Here is a 20,813-nt window from a genome sequence, read left to right as displayed (position 1 = left end):
TTAGTTCACTGATTCCTAAAATGTCGATGTTCACTTTTGCCATCTCCTGTTTGACCATTCCTGTTTGGAATGACTTAACATTCCAGGTTTCTATGCATTATTGTTCTTACAGCATTGGACTTTACTTTTACTACCAGACACATCAACTGGGCATAGTTTCCACTTTGGCTCAGCCTATTCATTCCTTCTGGAGCTATTTCTCCACTCTTCTCCAGTAGCATATTGGGCAAACTGGGTTTTGCTCTGATAGGTGGGGCCTTGTTCAGTAAATCTTTAATCCAATTTTCTGCTGATGTGGTGCTGTGTTCCCTCCCTGTACTTTGGCCTGAGGCAAAACTAGGTAGGTGTAATGGCAGTAATAGTGACACCCTTCAAAGGACTTATGCCAGCACCCTGTGGCTCCTGTGGCTCACCACTGTTGAAGTCAGTGCCCCTGACCCTGCAGCATGCCACTGTTGAGCCATGCCTTCACCAGAGACTCCTGGACACTCACAGGCAAGTCTGGCTCAGTCTCTTGTGGGGTCACTTCTCCTTTCTCCTGGATCCTGGTGTGCACAAGATCTTGATTGTGCCATCCAAAAGTTTGTTTTCCCAGTCCTCTGGACGTTCTGTAATCAAATCCCACTGGCCTTCAAATTCCCTGGGAGTTCACAGTCCCTTTGCCAGATACCCAGGCTGGGAAATCTGATGTGGGCCCTAGAAATTTTGCAACACTGCAAGAAATTCTTTGGTGTTATTTTTCTCCAGTTTGTGAGTCCTCTGTTCTGTGGCTCTATGGTGGGGCTAATGGCGACCTCCTCCAAGAGATCTTATGCCACATGTCGTGTCTCCCATGTCTGCTGCAGTCAGAGACCCTGTCCCTGCGGCAGGCCACTACTGACCTGTACCTCTGCAGGAAACACTCAAACATTCAAAGGCAGGTCTGGCTCAGTCTCCTGTGGGGTCCCTGGGTCCTGTGTACACAAGGCTTTGTTTTCACCTTTCAAACATCTCTGGCCTGTTATAAGGTTTGATTCTAAATGCAATTTCACCCCTCCTGCCATCTTGTTGGGGCTTCTTCTTTGCCCTTGGATGTGGGGTATCATATTTTGGTTGGATCCAACTTTCTCCTGTCACTGGTTTTCAGCAGCTAATTTCAATTTTGGAGTTCTCACAGGAAAAGGTGAGTGCACATCCTTCTTCTCCACCATCTTTAATATCCAATTATCTTGTCTTTCATTTGATTTCAGTGGCTCACTTCCATACATAACCCTCCAAAATCTCATTTTCTAGCATTTCACTCTTCAACCACTGCCTCAGGTAACTTTAATAACCCCACTCAACAATGTTTCCACCACTCCAAAACCTACCATTGGTTTACAGTCTTTGAACTGTCACTCATCAATCCCTTCTCCATGGCTTTACTAATATTCTTACCCATTATAAATTCTTACCTATCTTAGATTCTTACAAGCTCATGGTGAATCAGCACAAATATTTCCCTGCATAAATCCTCAATTCCATTTCCCCACTCTCCTTTTGACATCTCTGCTCTCAAAAACCATAATTTTAGTTAAATCTGATTCTCCTATTACTCCATAGTGGTTGGTGGCAATTTTGCAACTGAACATGACTAAGGAAAGACATGTAACCATGAAGACTGGCTTCAATTCATATTTATGATGACAAACTGCAAGTGTACTGTTAATGGTACCTGGCAATATTAAACTTCTATCATCTATTCATAGCTCTCCTATTCTTGAAGATAAGTGTTCCTCACTTTTTCCTCTCTTCTCAAATCTATAATAGCTACACTCTATCCTACCCTCAGCTATGGGAAAATTTCACCATCACCACTACTGAATATACTAATCTACAGGCATCTTACAACCCTATTGTCTGCCTTCTCTTCTATTATAGCAAATGCCCTTTTCTTGCTCATGCCTGAGTATAATTTGAAGTGTGACAATTTCTTAGGGCAGTCAAAACAAATTACCACAAATTGAGTGGGTTAATTGTCTCACACTTCTGGAAGCTTTAAGTCCAAAGTTAAGGCATCAGCAGATTTGGCTCCTGGAGGCTCTGAGGGAGGCCTTTGCTTCTACTGTAGGTTACAGCAGTTGCTGGCAATCGTTGGTATTCTTTGGCTTATAGATGCCTCACTTCAATCTGTGCCTCCAACATCACAAAATTTACTCTCCCTGTGTGTGTGCCAAGTTTCCCCTTTTCATAATGACACAAGTCATTGTAGTAGGCCCCATTCTAATCCAGAATTATCTCATCTTAAATTGATTACACCTGTAAAGACACTATTACCAAACAAGGTCAGATTCACAGGTGCCAACTGGTAAGACTTGTATGTATATTTATAAGGGGCACAAATCAACTCATAACACTGGGTGCTGGATTTTCTCTACTAAAAGCATAGCTCCTATAGTTAACTCTTCTTCTGCATCCTCATTGTCTTTCCTTTTATTACAGAATTTTGCTGATACAATTAACATGTAACATTGTTTAAGTTTAAGGTGTACCATGTGATGATTTGTTATGCATGTATATTGCAAAATAATTACCACAGTAGGATTAGTTGACACTTCCATCACATCACAAAATTACTATTTCTTTTTGTGGTGAGAAAATTTATGGTCTACTCTCATACCAAATTTCAAGTATATAATATAGTATTGTTAACTATAGTCAACACACTGTACCATAAATACCCAGAAATTATCCGTATTTTAACTGAACGTTTGTACACTTTGAATGACATCTCTGCATTTCCCCCCATCTCTCAGTTTGTTCTTTAAGTATGGCTTCTTTAGAATCCATTTATAAGTGAGATTGTACTGTATATGTCTTTCACTGACTTACTTCATTTATCATAATGCCCACAAGGTCCTTCCATGTTGTCATAAATGGCAGAACTTCCTTCTTTATCATGGCTAAATTAGGTAAATGATTGATAGATGATAGATAAGTCTCATATCTCTTCAAGTATGATTTCATTTCCTTTAGATATATGCCCAGTAGTAGAGTTGCTATAAAATATGGTAGTTTTGTTTTTAATTTTTGAAGAACCTCCCTCTTGTTGCCCACAGTGGCTGTACCAATTGACATTTGTATCAAGAGTGCCAAAATTTCCTTTTATCCACAGCCTCACCAATACTTGTCTCTACTCTTTTTGATAAGAGTCATTCTAACAGATATGAGATGATATCACATTCTAGTTTTGATATTAGTTACCCTGCTTATTATGTTGGGCATCTTTTCATATACCTGTTGGCCATTTTTAGAAATACTTTGGCAAAGTGTCTCCAGTTCCTTTTCTCATCTAAAAAAGAAATAGCGTTGTTTGGATTATTTCTGCTGATGAGCTGTATCAGTGTCTCATATATTTTGAATATTAACCCTTTATCAGATAGACAATTTGAAAACATTTTGTCTCAGTCCATAGACTGCTTTTATTTTTGGTATTGTTTCTTTTGCTGTAAAAAAGCTTTTCAGTTTACTCATTTCTCTTTTTGTTAGCCTGTACTTTCTTGGTGTCATATAAAAAAAAATCAGTGACAAGAGAATATCAAAAAGCTTTTTTCCTGTTTTCTTCTAGGAGCTGAACAGTTTCAGCTTCTATGTTGAAGTCATTAGTCCATTTCAAACTTATTGTTTGAGTTGTGTAAGATAGGAGTCCACTTTTATTCTTTTACAAGTTTTCAAAGAAACATTTATTGAAGAGCTATCTTTTCCCCATTTTGTTATCTTGGTATTTCTGGGTTCTCGATTCTGTTATAATAGTCTATAATTTTTTTATGCAAGTACATTTTAGTTTTTAAGAGTAGTTTACAATCAGAAACTGTGAGTCTTCAGCGTTGTTCTTTCTCAAGAATGCTTTGGCTATTGAGATAGCCAAATGTTTTGGGCTATTCATAGCCTTTTGTGGTTTTGTACAAATTTTAGATTTGTATTTTCAATTTTTGTGAAAAACGCCATTGACATTTTCATAAGAATTGCATTTAAACTATAGATGGCTTTTGGTTGGTAGTCTGGACATTTTGACAATATTCTTCTTCTGATTCATTAACTTGAAATGTCTTTCCATTTATTTGTATCTTCTATATTTTCTTTCATCAAAATCATTATAGCTTTTATTGTGTATATATTTAACTTCTTTGGCTAAATATATTTATAAGGATTTTGTTACTTTTAACTATTGTAAATCAGATAGTTTTCTTTATTTTTCAGATATTTTGGTTTTAGTGTATTAAAGTTCAACTGATTTCTATATGTTTTGTATCCTGCAACTTTACTGAATTTGCTGATTAGTTCTAATAGTTTTTGGTAGACTCTTCAGGACTTTCTATATTCAAGATCATATACCTGCAAATAGAAAAAATTTGACTTATTCCTGATTTGGATGCTGTGTATTTATTTTCTTGCCTAATTGCTCTGGCTAAGGTTTCCTCTACTATGTTGACTGAGAGTGGCAAGACTGGTCATACTTGTTCCTGATCACAGAGGGAAAGCTTTCAACATTTAAACATTCAGTGTAATGTAAGATGAGAGTTTGTCATTGATGGCCTTTATTACTTTGAGGTACATTTCTTCTATAGCCAATTTGTTGAGAGTATTGTTTGTATATGGAAGAATGTTATATTTTGTCTATGCTTTTTCTGTGCCTATTGAGATAATTATGTGATTTTCAGTTTTCATTCTATTAACATAGAGTGTCACATTTACAGATTTGTAATCATACTGTATAATATTCGTAATATCATAGTGCTTGGAAAAGATGTCTGATATGATTTCAATCTTAAATTTACTAAAACTTGTTCTTTGACATCTGATCTTTTGTGGAGACTGCTCTGTGTGCTCTCGAGAGGAATATGTATCCTGCTGTTATTGGATGGACTATTATGTATATGTTTGTTAGGCCCATTTTGTATAAAATATATTCCAAATTTAATTGCTCCTTATTGATTTTATTTCTGGAGGATCTATCTATTGTTGAAAGTGGGTATTGAAGTCCCACACTATTATTGTATTGGTGTATATTTTTGCCTTAAAATCTGTTAGTATCTGTTTAATATATTTAGTTATTCTAATCTTTGCTGATTATATATTTACCATTGTTATATCCTCTTATGAATTGATCTCTTTATCATCATAAAAGGACCTTCTTTATCTGTGATTGTGGTTTTTGACCTAATGTCTATTTTTTCTGATGAAAGCTCTCTTCTGATTTCCACTTGTATGAAATATATTTTTCCATCACTTAGTTTTGAATCTATATGTGATCTTAAAACTGAAGTGACGCTCTTGTGAGTATCATATATTTGTGCCTTGTTTTTACATTCATTCAGCCACTCTAAGTATTTTATTTGGAGAATTTAATCCATTTACTTTTTACTTTTTTATTAGCTTATTTTCTATTTTTAACTTTACAATATTGTATTTGTTTTGCCATACATTGACATGAATCCACCACGAGTGTACATGTTTTCCCCTTCCAGAAACCCTCTTCCACCTCCCTTCCTATCCCATCCCACCGGGTCGTCCCGGTGCCAGCCCCGAGCACCTTGTATCATGTGTCGAATCTAGACTGGCGATTCGTTTCACATGTGATAATTTACATGCTTCATTGCCATTCTCCCATATCCTCCCACCCTCGCCCTCTCCCATAGAGTCCATAATACTGTTCTATGTATCTGTGTCTCTTTTGATGTCTCGCATACAGGGTTATTTTACCATTAACTAAATACCGTATATATGAGTTAGTATACTATATTGGTATTTTTCTTTCTGGCTTACTTCACTCTGTGTAATAGGCTCCAGTTTCATCCACCTCATTAGAACTGATTCGAATGTATTCATTTTAATGGCTGAGTAATATTCCATTGTGTATATGTACCACAGCTTCCTCATCCGTTCGTCTGCTGATGGGCATCTAGGTTGCTTCCATGTCCTGGCTATTGTAAACAGTGCTGCGATGAACATTGGGGTACACGTGTCTCTTTCAATTCTGGTTTCCTCAGTGTGTATGCCCAGCAGTGGGATTGCTGGTTCATATGGCAGTTCTATTTACAGTTTTATGAGGAATCTCCACACTGTTCCCCATAGTGGCTGTACTAGTTTGCATTCCCACCAACAGTGTAAGAGGGTTCCCTTTTCTCCACACCCTCTCCAGCATTTATTGCTTGTAGACTTTTGGATAGCAGCCATTCTGATGGGTGTGAAATGGTACCTCATTGTGGTTTTGATTTTAATTTCTCTGATAAGTGATGTTGAGCATCTTTTCATGTGTTTGTTAGCCATCTGTATGTCTTTTTTGGAGAAGTGTCTGTTTAGTTCTTTGGCCCACTTTTTGATTGGGTCATTTATTTTTCTGGAATTGAGCTGCAGGAGTTGCTTGTATATTTTTGAGATTAATTGTTTGTCCTTTGCTTCATTTGCTATTATTTTCTCCCATTCAGAAGGTTATCTTTTCACCTTGTTTATAGTTTCCTTCGTTGTGCAAAAGCTTTTAAGTTTAATTAGGTCCCATTTGTTTATTTTTGCTTTTATTTCCAATATTCTGGGAGGTGGGTCATAGAGGATCCTGCTGTGGTTTATGTCGGAGAGTGTTTTGCCTATGTTTTCCTCTAGGAGTTTTATCGTTTCTGGTCTTACATTTAGATCTTTAATCCATTTTGAGTTTTAGAGTAATTATTGATATATAAGAACTTACTAATGTCATATTATTCTTTCTGACTGTTTTATAGTTCCCTTGTTTCTTTCTTACTTCATCTCTTGCTGCCTTCCTTTGTGAATTTATTAATATCATAGTAAGTTGTTTTTATTTCCCTTTCCCTTTATCTTTTGTGTATCTATTATAAGTTTTTGCCTTGCAGTTACCATCAGTTAAAAAAAATTGTTATTAATGTAATAGTTTATTTTTCACTGATAAATACTTAACTTCAATTAAGTTAACATATAATCATATTACAGTATTAGAGTATTCTGAATTTGACCATATACTCCTTTTCCAAGTGTGTTGAATATATTCATATCTTTTCATATTACTAGTTTTTATCCTTTAATTTCACCCTGAAGAACTTTCATTTCTTGTGAGAAACATCTAATGATGATGAACTCTGTAAGAGTTTTTTAGTCTGAGTTTTTTTTTCTCATTTATTTTTGAAGGAAAACTTTTGTTAGAATGTTCTTTGTTGGCAGGGTGTTTTTTATTTTAACTAGAAGTTAATTACTTTACAATATTGTGGTTTGATTTTTGCCATACAATGACATGAATCAGCCACAGGTGTACATGTGTCCCCCCATCTTGAACTTCCTTCCACATCCCATCCTTCTGGGTTGTCCCAGTGCACCTGCTTTGAGTGCCCTACTTCATGCATCAATCTTGCACTGGTCATCTATTTTACATATGGTAATATACATGTTTCAACACTATTCTCTCAAATCATTCCACTCCTTCCTTCTCTGATGTAGTCCAAGTCTGTTCTTTAAGTCTGTGTCTCTTTTTTTGTCTTGCATACAGGGTTGTCGTTACTGTCTTTCTAAATTCCATATATATGCATTAATATACTGTATTGATGTTTCTCTTTCTGACTTACTCTGTATAATAGGCTCCAGGTTCATCCACCTCATTAGAACTGATTCAAATGTGTTGTTTTTTATAGCTGAGTAATATTCCTTTTTTTTTTTCTTTCAGCCCTTTGAATATATAATCTCACTCTCTCCTGAATTGTAAGATTTCTGACTTCAATAATTCATGAATTGTTTCTTTTGATGGTATCCCATAGATCATATAGGATTTCTTTAGTCTTTTTCATTTGTTTTCTTTGTTCTATTCTGACTCAATAATTTCAAAAGTATTGTTTTTCCATTCTTAGGCTTTTTCTTCTGTTTAATCTGTTCTACTTGGTGATTTGCTGTGTATTACATTGTTATTTAATTCACCATATTCTTCAGCTTGAGAATTTGTTGTTGTTGTTGTTTTTATGATTTCTACCTCTTTGTTAAACTGCTTAATTTGTTAGTGTATTGTTTCCCTAATTTCAGTGAATTGTCTTTCTCTGCTTTCTTGTAGCTTATTCAACTTTCTTAAAACGGCTGTTTTGAATTCTTTATTAGATAAATCATAAATCTTTATGTCTTTGTGATTGATTGCTGGAAGATAATTATGATACTTTTGTGGTATCATGTTTCCTTGATTTTTCACGTTTCTTGAAGTCTTTCATTACTGGCTTCACATTTGAAGAAGCAGTGACTTCCTCCATTCTTTGAGAGATACCTTCCATCAGACCTGCTAGGGATTCTGGGGTTTTCTCAGACCCTCTATGGCTATTTCTGCTCCATGCTTCTTGATCCCTTTTGCAGCAGAATTCTTAAGCTTGTAACCATCTTTCGATCTTACAATGCACCAGGCCCACTGCTGACAGTCTCCATTTGACTTTCTTAGTGGCAGAACCAAAGCTCATGTTTGTGGTCTCTCCTTGGCCCACAGATACATGCCAGCTTTCTGTGCATGCTCACTAACTGTCTTTCAAAGCTCACTCTCACCATCATTAAAAACATGTACAAGGAACCAGCCACAGGGTAAGAGTATGTATGGATAAAGCACATGATATTCTGAGGGTGCCTGTGGGCCAGTTGGGGGTATCCCTGAGTAAGTCATCTCCAGCGGCTTGTGGGTAGGCTTCATGATGTAGTTTGCAACACTACAGGATTTATTTCCCTTTAATGCCCTCGGAGGGTCATATCTGTTGCTCTCTCAGCTTCTTGCTTCCATCCATGCTGCGCATCACTCAGTACTCTAGATGTGGTGACAGAGAAATGATACTTTTTGACAGCATCATACACTGCAGAGGAAGCTGGATGCTCACTCACACAACCTTACTGTCTCTCACGGGAGAAATTACAGGCCAGGGAGATTTCTTTTATCAGTATACTGTGCTACCTTAAGGGAGGGATGATGTCTATAGTCAAGTATGCTCTGACCCTCTCCAAGCACCCAAATTTATATTTTTTGCTCACATTATAACCTATAATCATTCTCCTGGAAATTTGGACTTCCACAAAGGCTGTCTTATCTGTGGGAGATTGTCTAAAACAACGTTCTCCAGGGAATCCTGGACCATAGTTGAGGGGGATTGAGGCTAGTTCTTGGGCCACAGCTGGAAACAAGGCCTATTATCCAACACACAGGTGGGCAAGACTCCTCCTGAGTTCCTTACCATGTTGTGATGAATCCCACAGCTCCACAAAGAGGTACTTTTGACTGTGGATAAATGAATTTTTATTGTTGCAGCAGTGTGATATGAGTGAGAAATCTCTTATTCAGTCACACTATCATTTTTTCTTAACTCTCAATATGATCATTTCCATCAACAAACAGAAAAGGAGGATTAGTTTCTAGCATTAAAAAATATTCCCTTGACCACACAGCCTCTTTTAATCACCAGTCCAATTTATATAACTTTTATATAGCAAAATTCTTTGAAGTAATTATTCATATTAGTTATCTCCACCTCCTTTTCTCCCACAAACAATGTTTATTTTAAGTAGATTTTAATGAAAATGGTTAATACATACATATGGTAGAAAATTTCAAAAGAATAAAAAGACAAATAGTAAAAAGTTACTTTTCCATACTAGATACCCACCCCCCATCCCTTAATCCCCAGTTCACTCACTATTATTAGTTTCCCTTTTCTCTCAAACTGACCCCAGACTTTCTCTCAAACTGCCTTAGATTCCATGGAAACAGACCTTCACCTTTTAAAATCCACTAGCAACATTTGACACAGTTGATCCTCTTCTGTAAATTATTTTTCCCTTGGTTATTGTATTACTATTCTCTCCTGTTTCCCCTTCCACAATACTAGTTACTCCTTTTCAAACTCTCTTGCTGATCTTTCTTCTCGTCAATCTTTAAATATTAGAAAACCCAAAAACTCAGTCCTTGGGCCTCTTCTCCTTCTTATCTATAACCATTTAATATATAATATCACCAGCCCCATAGTTTTATATGCCATCTATATGTTCATGAATCCCAAGTCTCTATTTCAGCCAGATATCTAATTTCCAGACCTATATATACAACTGCCTTATTGACACTTCCACATAAATGTTTAATATCTCGAACTCAATATGAAAACAAAATTCTTGCTTCATTCTAAACATGGTCATCCATAAGTATTCTCCATTCCAAAAACTAGCACTACTATTCATTTGATTCTTCAAGTAAACACACACACACACACACCCTAACACTTTTTGTTGTTTCCCTTGACTGCTCTCTTTCTGTAGCAGTTAACATCCAGTATATTAGCAAATGCTATGGAGACTAACTTCAAAATGTGTCTAAAATTCAGTCACTTCTCAATGTCAATTTTGTCACTAAATCTAAATAATTTTGATCTTATATCTCAGGTTAATTACAAATTATTACAAAAATTCACTTACCTTGTATATTAGTTTCCAATTGCCAATGTGCAAAATACAATAAGCTTAACATATTAAAATTATTTAAGTTCATTATTTTATAGTTCTGGAAAGCATAAGTCCACATTGAGCTGTTTTGAGCAAAAATCAAGGTATTGGCAGTGCTGAGTCTTTCTGGAGGCCTTAAGGGAAAACTCATTTGATACATCCTCCAGTTTGGATGGCCATCAGAATTTCTTGAAATTGCGACTGTTGTCACATTGTCTTCTCTATTTCTTCAGTCAAATCTTGCTTGGAGTCCCTCTTTAAAACACTATTGTGAATATACATCTGACCTGTCTCTTGAGAAACCTGTATGCAGGTCAGGAAGCAACAGTTAGAACTGGACATGGAACAACAGAATGGTTCCAAATAGAAAAAGGAGTACTTCAAGGCTGTATATTGTCACCCTGCTTATTTAAATTATATGCAGAGTTCAGTTCAGTCGCTCAGTCGTGTCTGACTCTTTGAGACCCCATGAATTGCAGAACGCCAGGCCTCTCTGTCCATCAACAACTCCCGGAGTCTATCCAAACCCATGTCCATTGAGTCAGTGATGCCATCCAACCATCTCATCTTCTGACGTCCCCTTCTCCTCCTGCCCCCAATCCTACCCAGCATTAGGGTCTTTTCCAATGAGTCAACTCTTCACATGATGCGGCCAAAGTATTGGAGTTTCAGCTTCAACATCAGTCCTTCCAATGAACATCCAGGACTGGTCTCGTTTAGGATGGACTGGTTGGATCTCCTTGCAGTCCAAGGGACTCTCAAGAGTCTTCTCCAACACCACAGTTCAAAAGCATCAATTCTTCGGCGCTCAGCTTTCTTCATCGTCCAACTCTCACATCCATACATGACCACTGGAAAAACCATAGCCTTGATTAGACGGACTTTTGTTGGCAAAGTAACGTCTCTGCTTTTAAATATGCTACCTACGTTGGCCATAACCTTCCTTCCAAGGAGTAAGCGTCTTTTAATTACATGGCTGCAATCACCATCTGCAGTGATTTGGGAGCCCCCCCCCAAATAAGTCTGACACTGTTTCCACTGTTTCCCCATCAATTTTCCATGAAGTGATGGGACCAGATGTCATGATCTTAGTTTTCTGAACATTGAGCTTTAAGCCAACTTTTTCACTCTCCTCTTTCACTTTCATCAAGAGGCTCTTTAGTTCTTCTTCACTTTCAGCCATAAGGGTGGTGTCATCTCCGTATCTGAGGTTATTGATATTTCTCCTGGCAATCTTGATTCCAGCTTGTGTTTCTTCCACCCCAGCATTTCTCATGATGTACTCTGCATATAAGTTCAATAAGCAGGGTGACAATATACAGCCTTGATGTACTCCTTTTCCTTTTTGAAACCAGTCTGTTGTTCCATGTCCAGTTCTAACTGTTGCTTCCTGACCTGCATACAAGTTTCTCAAGAGACAGGTCAGATGGTCTGGTATTCCCATCTCTTTCAGAATTTTCCACAGTTTATTGTGATCCACACAGTCAAAGGCTTTGGCGTAGTCAATAAAGCAGAAATTGATGTTTTCCTGGAACATTCTTGCATTTTTGATGATCCAGCGGATATTGGCAATTTGATCTCTGGTTCCTCTGCCTTTTCTAAAACGAGCTTGAACATCTGGAAGTTCACGGTTCACGTATTGCTGAAGCCTGGCTTGGAGATGTTTGAGCATTACTTTACTAGCGTGTGAGATGAGTGCAATTGTGTAGTAATTTGAGCATTCTTTGGCATTGCCTTTCTTTGGGATTGGAACAAAAACTGACCTTTTCCAGTCCTGTGGCCACTGCTGAGTTTTCCAAATTTGCTGGCATATTGAGTGCAGCACTTTCACAGCATCATCTTTCAGGATTTGAAATAGCTCAACCGGAATTCCATCACCTCCACTAGCTTTGTTCATTGTGATGCTTTCTAAGGCACACTTGACTTCACATTCCAGGATGTCTGGCTCTAGGTGAGCGATCACACCACTGTACATCATGAGAAACCCTGGGCTGGAAGAAACACAAGCTGGAATCAAGATTGCCAGGAGAAATATCAATAACCTCAGATATGCAGATGACACCACCCTTATGGCAGAAAGTGAAGAAGAACAAAAGAGCCTCTTGATGAAAGTGAAAGAGGAGAGTGAAAAAGTTGGCTTAAAGCTCAATGTTCAGAAAACTAAGATCATGACATCTGGTTCCATCACCTCATGGGAAATAGATGGGGAAACAGTGGAAACAGTGTCAGACTATTTTTTTGATCTCCAAAATCACTGCAGATGGTGATTGCAGCCATGAAATTAAAAGACGCTTACTCCTTGGAAGAAAAGCTATGACCAACCAGACAGCATATGAAAAAGCAGAGACATTACTTTGCAGACAAATTGCTTCTAGTCAAAGCTATGGTTTTTCCAGTAGTCATGTATGGATGTGAGAGTTGGACTATAAAGAAAGCTGAGCGCCAAAGAATTGACACTTTTGAACTGTGGTGTTGGAGAAGACTCTCGAGAGTCTTGGACTGCAAGAGATCAAACCAGTCAATCCTAAAGAAATCAGCCCTGAATATTCGTTGGAAGAACTGATGCTGAAGCTGAAGCTCCAATACTGTGGCCGCCTGATGCGAAGAACTGACTCATTGGAAAAGACCTTGATACTGGAAAAAGGTTGAAGGTGGGAGGAGAAGGGGACAACAGAGAATGAGATGGTTGGGTGGCATCACTGACTTGATGGACATGAGTTTGAGCAAGTTCTGGTAGTTTGTGAAGGACAGGGAAGCCTGGCGTGTTACAGTGCATGGGGTCGCAAAGAGTCAGACACAGCTGAGTGACTGAAATGAACTGAAAAATTGTATTATTAAAATATTTTCTACTTGTTTTGTTGTATATATAAATATAATTGATTTTCACACTTAATCTTATATCATTTTGCTAAATTATCTTATTAATTCTAATTGTGTGTGTATAGGTATTATGGATTTTCTACATAAACATGCTGCCCGTAAATATTAACAGTTTTCTTTCTTTTTTCCCCTATTCTTAGACTTTTTGTTTATATTTTTCTTGCTTTATTGCACTACCTAGAACCTCCAGTAAAATATTACATTCAAGTTGTACTAGCAGATATCTTCTTTTTGTTCCTGAGCTTAAGAGGAATATTTCTAATGCTTCAGCACTGAATATTCATATTTTCTCTAGTTTTCTGTATATATCTATTATCAAGTTAAGGAAGTTTCTTTCCAATTATAAATTGCTAAAATTTTACCATGGATTTGTTAGATTTTATCTGCGTATTGAACTGTGCATATAATCTTCCCTTCTTTATTTTGATGTGCTAATGTGTTAATGTGCTGAATTTCAAATGTTAAACTAACTTGAATTAAATCCTGTTTGATTGTGGTAGAGTATCTTTTCTATGTATTGAATCAGATTGAATGTTTAAGGGTTAGGGTATTTATATTTATGAGAGATGTAAGTCTGTGATTTTTTCTGTTAATGACCTCATCAGATTTTGGTATCAAGGCTATGTTCATTTCATAGGATAAATCTTTTTCTGTTCTTTGGAAGATTTTTTGAATAATTGTTACTTTCTCTTCCTTAGGTGTTTGGGAGAATTAATCAATGAAGACATCCACATCTGGAATTCTCTATGTCGGTAAGTTTTTAATGATCAAACAATGTCTTTAGTATACATACAGTAATCCATATTTTCTGCTTAACCCTTGTTTCAGATTTCATATGTTTTCTTTTTCAAGGAATTTGCCTATTTTATCCAAATTTTCAATATATTAGCATAATGCTTTTGCTTCTTACATTTCTTTCTGATGACAATTTTATTATTTTTTCCTCTTATATATGTTGGCTTTATTTTGCTGTTCTGTTTTTAGCTTCTTAAACTAGATACTTAAGTCATTGACTTTTCAGCTATTCTTCTTTTCTAATTTACAAATTTCAAGTTATAAAGTTTTAAATAGGTTTTTACATCCCACAAATATTTCAATACTGTATTTACCTTATACTATTCAAAATGTTTTAAAAATATTTTCTAGTTTACATTGTAATTTACTCTTTGATCTGTAGATTGTATTTTTAATTTCCAATTGTTTAGATTTTTTTTTAGTTTTTGTTGTTGATTTCTAGCTTTATTCAACTGTGAGCAGCAAACATATGTCATATGATTTAGTACTTTGATACTTGTTGAGACTTGCTTATTGCTTAGTCTATGGTCACTTTTGTTAAATATTCCATATGAACTTGAAAAAAAATGTATAGTATTGTGCAGTTATTTGGTGTGATATCTTTATGCTACACCAAGTTTTGTCAATCATGTTATTCAACTTTTCTATATCTCTACTGTATATTCTTTTCTTCTTGTTCTATTAGTTATTTAAATAAATATGCTAAAGTTCCCAACTATAATTGTCAGTTTGCACATTACTTTTCCTTTTATAAATTATAGTTTTATGGTTTTTAAAGCTATGTCAGTGGGTACATGCATATTTAGAATTATTACATCTTTCTGTTGGATTAACCCCTTTACCATTATAAAATATTCCTATTTATTTTTATGTATCTTAAAGTTAACTTTGACATTAGTTTAGCTCCATGAGCTTATTATCCATTAAGGTACACAGTGTATCCCTTTTCCATTAAAAAAAAAAAAGCCAAAAAACATCATGTTCTCTTATATTTTAGGTTTATTTATTATAATCCACTGTGACAGATTCATGTTTTAAGTTGTGTACTTAGTCCATATACTTTTCTGTGGTAAGAAAATTAAACATGAGAACTACTCACCAAACTTTTAAGTGTTAAACATGGTATTGTTAATTATAGGCCCAATGTTATGCAGAAAACCTCTATAACTTGTTGATTTTAGTCCATTTGCTTTTTTTAAAAGTATTTATTTATGTATGTATTTATTTATTCATTTTTGGCAGCACTGGGTCTTTCTTGGGCTTCCCTGGTAGCTCAGTTGGTAAAGAATCTGCCTACAATGCAGGAGACCCTGGTTTGATTCCTGGGTCAGGAAGATCCCCTGGAGAAGGGACACGCTACCCACTCCAGTATTCTTGGGTTTCCCTGGTGGCTCAGAGGGTAAAGAATTCGCTGCATTGTTGCTGTGTGCGGGTGTTTCTCTAGCTGTGGTGAACAGGAGCTACTCTTGTTGGGCATGAGCTTTTCACTGCAGTAGCTTCTCATTACAGAGCACAGAATCTAGGTGCACAGGCTTCAGTAGTTGTGGCAAACAAACTCAGCAGTTGAGGCTCACAGGCTTAGTTGTTCTGCAGCATGTGGAAACTTCCCAGACCAGGGATCAAACCTGTGTGGCCTGCTTGGCAAATTCTTGCTCACTACACACCAGGGAAGTGCCCAGTTCATTTGCTTTTAATGTAATTGCTTTATGTTTGGATTTACATCTATCATTTTAGTTTTATTATTTGTCCCATGTTTTTGTTCATTTATCATTTATTGCTTTCCTTTATATTAATCAAACATTTTAATTACATTTCCTTCTCTATTATTTTATTTATACACTTTTCATTATTCTTTAGTGGTTATCTTTTAATTTATAGAGGTATATCAAAAATTAGTATCTGTACAACTCCCAGAGAATCAAGCTTCTTATAACACCTTAACTCCAATTATTTCACCAATCTTTATTACCACTATAAATTTTGTATTTAAATTTATAAATTTAATTTTAAACTCACCAGATTATCAGTATTATATGTAAATACTTAATATTCATGTTCTGCACCCAAATATGTGCTGTCTTATGCTCTTTATTTTAAGTATGTATTATCTTAGGTCATTTCCTTCTACCTGAAGAATTCTTACCTGCATTTGTTTTAGTACTTCCTGCTAGCCATACAACTCTCACAATTTTTTTTATTTTAATATAAAAACAATGTCTTTACTTCACACTCATTTTTGAAAAATATTTGTGCTGTGATAAAAATCTTAAGTTGTCAGGGGTTTTTTGTAGTTTTTTTTTTTTTTTTTAGAACTAAATATGCCTTCTATTTTCTTCTGGCTTCTGTCACTAATTTTCCCCTTTATTTCAAAATATAGGTTCGGATCACCTATGTAACAGAACAATATGCACACAATCATTTATTGCACTAAAACGTACACTTTGAAATGAATAGAAATTCTCAGAATTTTAACTATATTAAAGCCCTAATGATTTGAGACTGAGGCCACTTGTATACAAGGCAGTGCTTGCTAAGTCACTTCAGTAGTGTCCAACTCTTTGTTACCCTATGGGCCATAGCCTGCCAGGCTTCTCTATCCATGGAATTCTCCAGCCAAAAATACTGGCAAAAATCTGCCCAACCCAGCGATCAAACCCACATCTCTTTCATGTCCTGAATTGGCAGGCAGATTCTTTACCACCTGGGAAGCCCATATACAAGGTAGACATGTTGTGATATTTGACTGTTTTCCCATTTCTCATTGTTCCTTGATTGCCTTTTTTAGTGTTTTCCAAAATGAGATGTACGTGCAAGACAATCAATTGGAATATGCGAACAGGAAATTACAGCTTCAATTTATGTATTTTATTTCATCTCTTAAAATTTTCTATCTTAATACATAACTTATAAGGTATATTATTACAGTAGAATTTGAATTATCCACACATCACACATATTGAGTCGTGCCCAAAAGAAAGTTTGAAAAGCATTACTTTAGACTATAGCAAAGAAGTCAAAATCAATACAGGTGGCAAAGTATTTTTCCCAGAATGTGAAGGCAGTGAGTGATCCAGCCAGCATTTCATACTTTCAAACTGTTGAATTTCCAGGATCCCAGGGCATTTAACCTTCTAGCTATACTATAGAGTAAATGTGGTTTCAATACAGATGAATAGATCTATTTTTTTGAAAAAGTAAATATCACAAGCTTGGACTATTTCAGAAATCTATGAAGTTTTCTTTTTCAAGACCATGAATTCATACATAGAACTGAGTGTGATTCATAACTGGAACTGAGTGTCCAAATCACCTGTGAGAGTTTTTAAATAGACTTGATCAAGCCACACCTAGAGATTTTGGGTTGCAAAGAGTCAGACACAACTGAAGTGACTTAACACACACAAGTACAGTCTCAGAATTAGCAATGGTCACAATCTACTGTTCCTGCTAATTAATAAGGAAGTAATACTTAAATTAAATAAAATTTTAAAAAGATAAAAATTTTAAAATTAAAAACAAATTATACCATGTGTATCCTCAATAGACAACACAATCATTACAAAATTAAATGAGTACTTTCCAAAGGAAAGATACCATGGACCAATTTTCTCATGTGTAGGAGCAACTCAAAATACAGATCAACACTTATATGTTCCCCTCTCACACATCATTAGTGGTTTAAGTACTAAGACTATTAAAAAGCGGTAGGTTGTCTTCAAAATTTATGTAGTGAAGTTAAAAGATATATCGTTCATACTGATTTAGATGTTTTCATTAGAAAATTGCAGGGGAACTAATTCTATTTCTTGTTCTGTATAATTAAATAAGATATTTTACATGTTATAGAATTTTTCAAATTAGTGGGGTTTTTTTTACTAAGTTAAAATTGTCTTTAGTAAGTTTAGTTAAATATGCTCATAAGATATTTCCTTCTCTTTACCAAGTTTTTTTAAAATTAATTAATTTATTTTAACTGGAGTGTTTTTATTTCAGTTTTGATCTATAGTCTATTTTTATTCAAGTTTCTGATGAGAAATACAGTCATATACATCTATAACTTGATTTAGAGGAAGGGAATTGTGGATTATAGGTAGACAGTCTTAGATAATGGAATTCAGAGAACACATCAGATTTCTGACAGCATTACTATTAAAGGCATCTTAGTAATAATAGTCATTATTGTTATTATTAAACATAGTACAAATTCAATTGAAACGTTTTCTTTTTTAAACAGGCAAGAAACAAACATCAAAACATATGATAATTCCATACCAAGTAAGAATTAAGATTATATTTGAAAATAATTTTAGGGAAAATGACTAGTCTCTTCCATTCAATGTGATAAAGCATAAAAAACTCTGAATTTTTGTTAAAATCTAAGAGAAGCACGAATATTGGCATGTGTGTGCATGTTTAAAGTATTTCTATAGTCAGAAAGAAATAAGTTGACAGTTCATGTGTTGAACAGCTAAAACTTTAGGAAATTTCTTAATATATTGAGTTGAAATACACCTGCACTGCTACAACTTTTATCCATTGATTCTAGTTATTCCCTCAAGAAACACAAAGAAGTCTCTGACATTGTAATTAATAGCATGGACTCTGGAGCCAAACTATCTGTGCTTGAATCTTAACTCTTCTGCTAAATTTACGATTTGGGGGCAAGTAATTTAACCTCTCTAGGTGCTTTATTTTTCTACATCTGTAAAATGGAGTCAATCATAAATTATATTAACTAATTCAAAGTGTTGCAATGACTAAGAGTTGATATATATAAAGTACTTAAAACACAGTCCAGCATATAGCAAATGCTATATATGTGTTAGCAGTTGCAGCTATCTTATTACTACTATTACTACTACTCTTTTATGTAATGGCTCTTTAAATATTTGAATATAATGATCACATCTCTTGTTAATCTCCAGGAGAACTATCTAAACTATCCCACTTTTCTTCTTTTGATAGCTTCCAGATAGCTTGATCCTCCTGATCACTCTATTCTGGGTGCCCTCAAATGTGTACATGCCCTTACTTTAAATAAGGGTGTCAGAACTGAATGTAGCATTTGGGTCTGTGGCCCTAATTTTTATGGCTTGGGATGTCATTGAGGTCAGAGGAGGAGTAACATAAACACTTAATCAATTGAGACTTTTACTGATGCTCTACTAATAGCTATTATGCTATTAATAGCTATTATGGGGACTATAGAAGAAGTCATATGCTCTGCAATCTAAACAAAATGACATGAAGGTAGTGGAGATGGTGGAGATGTGTGGAAGGAAACAGTTAATCTTTATTTTCCATTCCTATTGTTTGATTGTATTACTGTAACTATTATTTTCATTATTTTTTTTTAAATTGGAGGATAACTGCTTTACAATTTTGTGTTAGTTTCTGCTGCACAGCAACATGAATCAGCTACAAATATACATATATCCCCTCCCTATTGAGCCTCTCTCCCACTCCCCCATCCCACTCCTTCTATCATCACAGAGCACTGAGCTGAGATCCCTGTGTTATACAGCAGCTTCCCATTAGCTATTTATTTTACACATAGTAGTGCATATATTGGTTTAATCTAGAAAATAAAGTTACAAATGTCATTTTAAACTTAATTTGGTTTTAAATGGAATAATTGATTTTTAGTTTTCCTTAACTGACATGCAAATAAACTACAAACTCTAGGGGAGGACTATATTTTGAGTTATAATTTAGTTTAAATTAAACTATATTACTTGCTCAGGAATATTTCAGGGCTGATGAAAATCTGGCTATTAGATGCAAAATTGTTTCTTATCCTCTCTCATTTCAGTCAGTGAATCAAGCAAAAAATTATGGAATCAACAATATTTCACTATAACATTTCCCAAACCATCCCAGCCAGGTGGAAAAAAGAGATTAAGACCCTCAAAAATACAAATCACAGTTCCTGTGAGTATTGACAAGATCATTTTTAACTAAATATAATATGTTACAATACATACATACAAATAAAATACATAATTTGAATTTTGCTACCTTTAGGAGGCAAATATTTTAGGTGTATAATTCCCTGTATAGCAGATTGTCCCGAGCTGTTTCTGATTGAACTTTTATTTATACGTGTTTCTCCATTTCGAAGTCATTTTAAAACTCATAGGCTACGTAAGCTGGAGAATCTAATACTGAAACTGGTGGGATCTCTCAGGAAATGTTTACAATGTTTCCTATAAAAACATATAAAATTTGAGTCTTAGAACAGGAGCCAATCTTGAGGTTTCAGGGCCTTTACATTTTCTTTAATCTAGCATTCAAATACTAGATACTTGGAGATTCAAGTTTTCTACTGCTTTTATAAAGTGGAGTTATTCTTTCAACTAACCAAAAGTTAGCTTACAGATGTCACCCATAGTGATAGCAAAATATGTTTTAAAAGCATCTCCCAAAGCAGAGCTATAGTCAATGCATTTATTCAAGGGCTATTTATTTACATCTATAGAGACCCAAATTTCATGCTTCTCTTCACGGTCTTCCTTTCATTCCATATAACAATGGAAGAAATATAAGAAGTAAATGTAAAATTAGTCTATGTGGTCACTATGACAACCAGCCTTGACAAATGTTTGGACAGAAAATAAAAATAATAACAATAATAAGCTACTGCTACACTAATTAATGTGGATAAGACACTT

At 35.2% G+C, this 20,813-nt stretch overlaps 1 protein-coding gene across 1 annotated transcript in view; it reads left to right on the top strand.

Annotated features, from left to right (window-relative positions):
- The window catches only part of CYLC1 (cylicin 1), a 51,648-nt gene that overhangs the window by 4,178 nt on the left and 26,657 nt on the right, over positions 1-20,813 (top strand). Inside the window, exons 2-4 of the mRNA XM_081566558.1 lie at positions 14,046-14,099; positions 18,377-18,417; positions 19,955-20,073. Coding sequence (XP_081422684.1) covers positions 14,046-14,099; positions 18,377-18,417; positions 19,955-20,073 — 214 coding nt within the window. The remainder of the gene's footprint in view (positions 1-14,045; positions 14,100-18,376; positions 18,418-19,954; positions 20,074-20,813) is intronic.

This window comes from Giraffa tippelskirchi, chromosome X (genome assembly GCF_054371585.1).
Source record: "Giraffa tippelskirchi isolate mGirTip1 chromosome X, T2T-mGirTip1v1.2.pri, whole genome shotgun sequence".
In the NCBI taxonomy this organism is placed as follows: domain Eukaryota; kingdom Metazoa; phylum Chordata; class Mammalia; order Artiodactyla; family Giraffidae; genus Giraffa; species Giraffa tippelskirchi.
The sequence above is the reverse complement of the archived record's forward strand: the minus strand, read 5'-3'. Positions and strand labels throughout refer to the sequence as shown.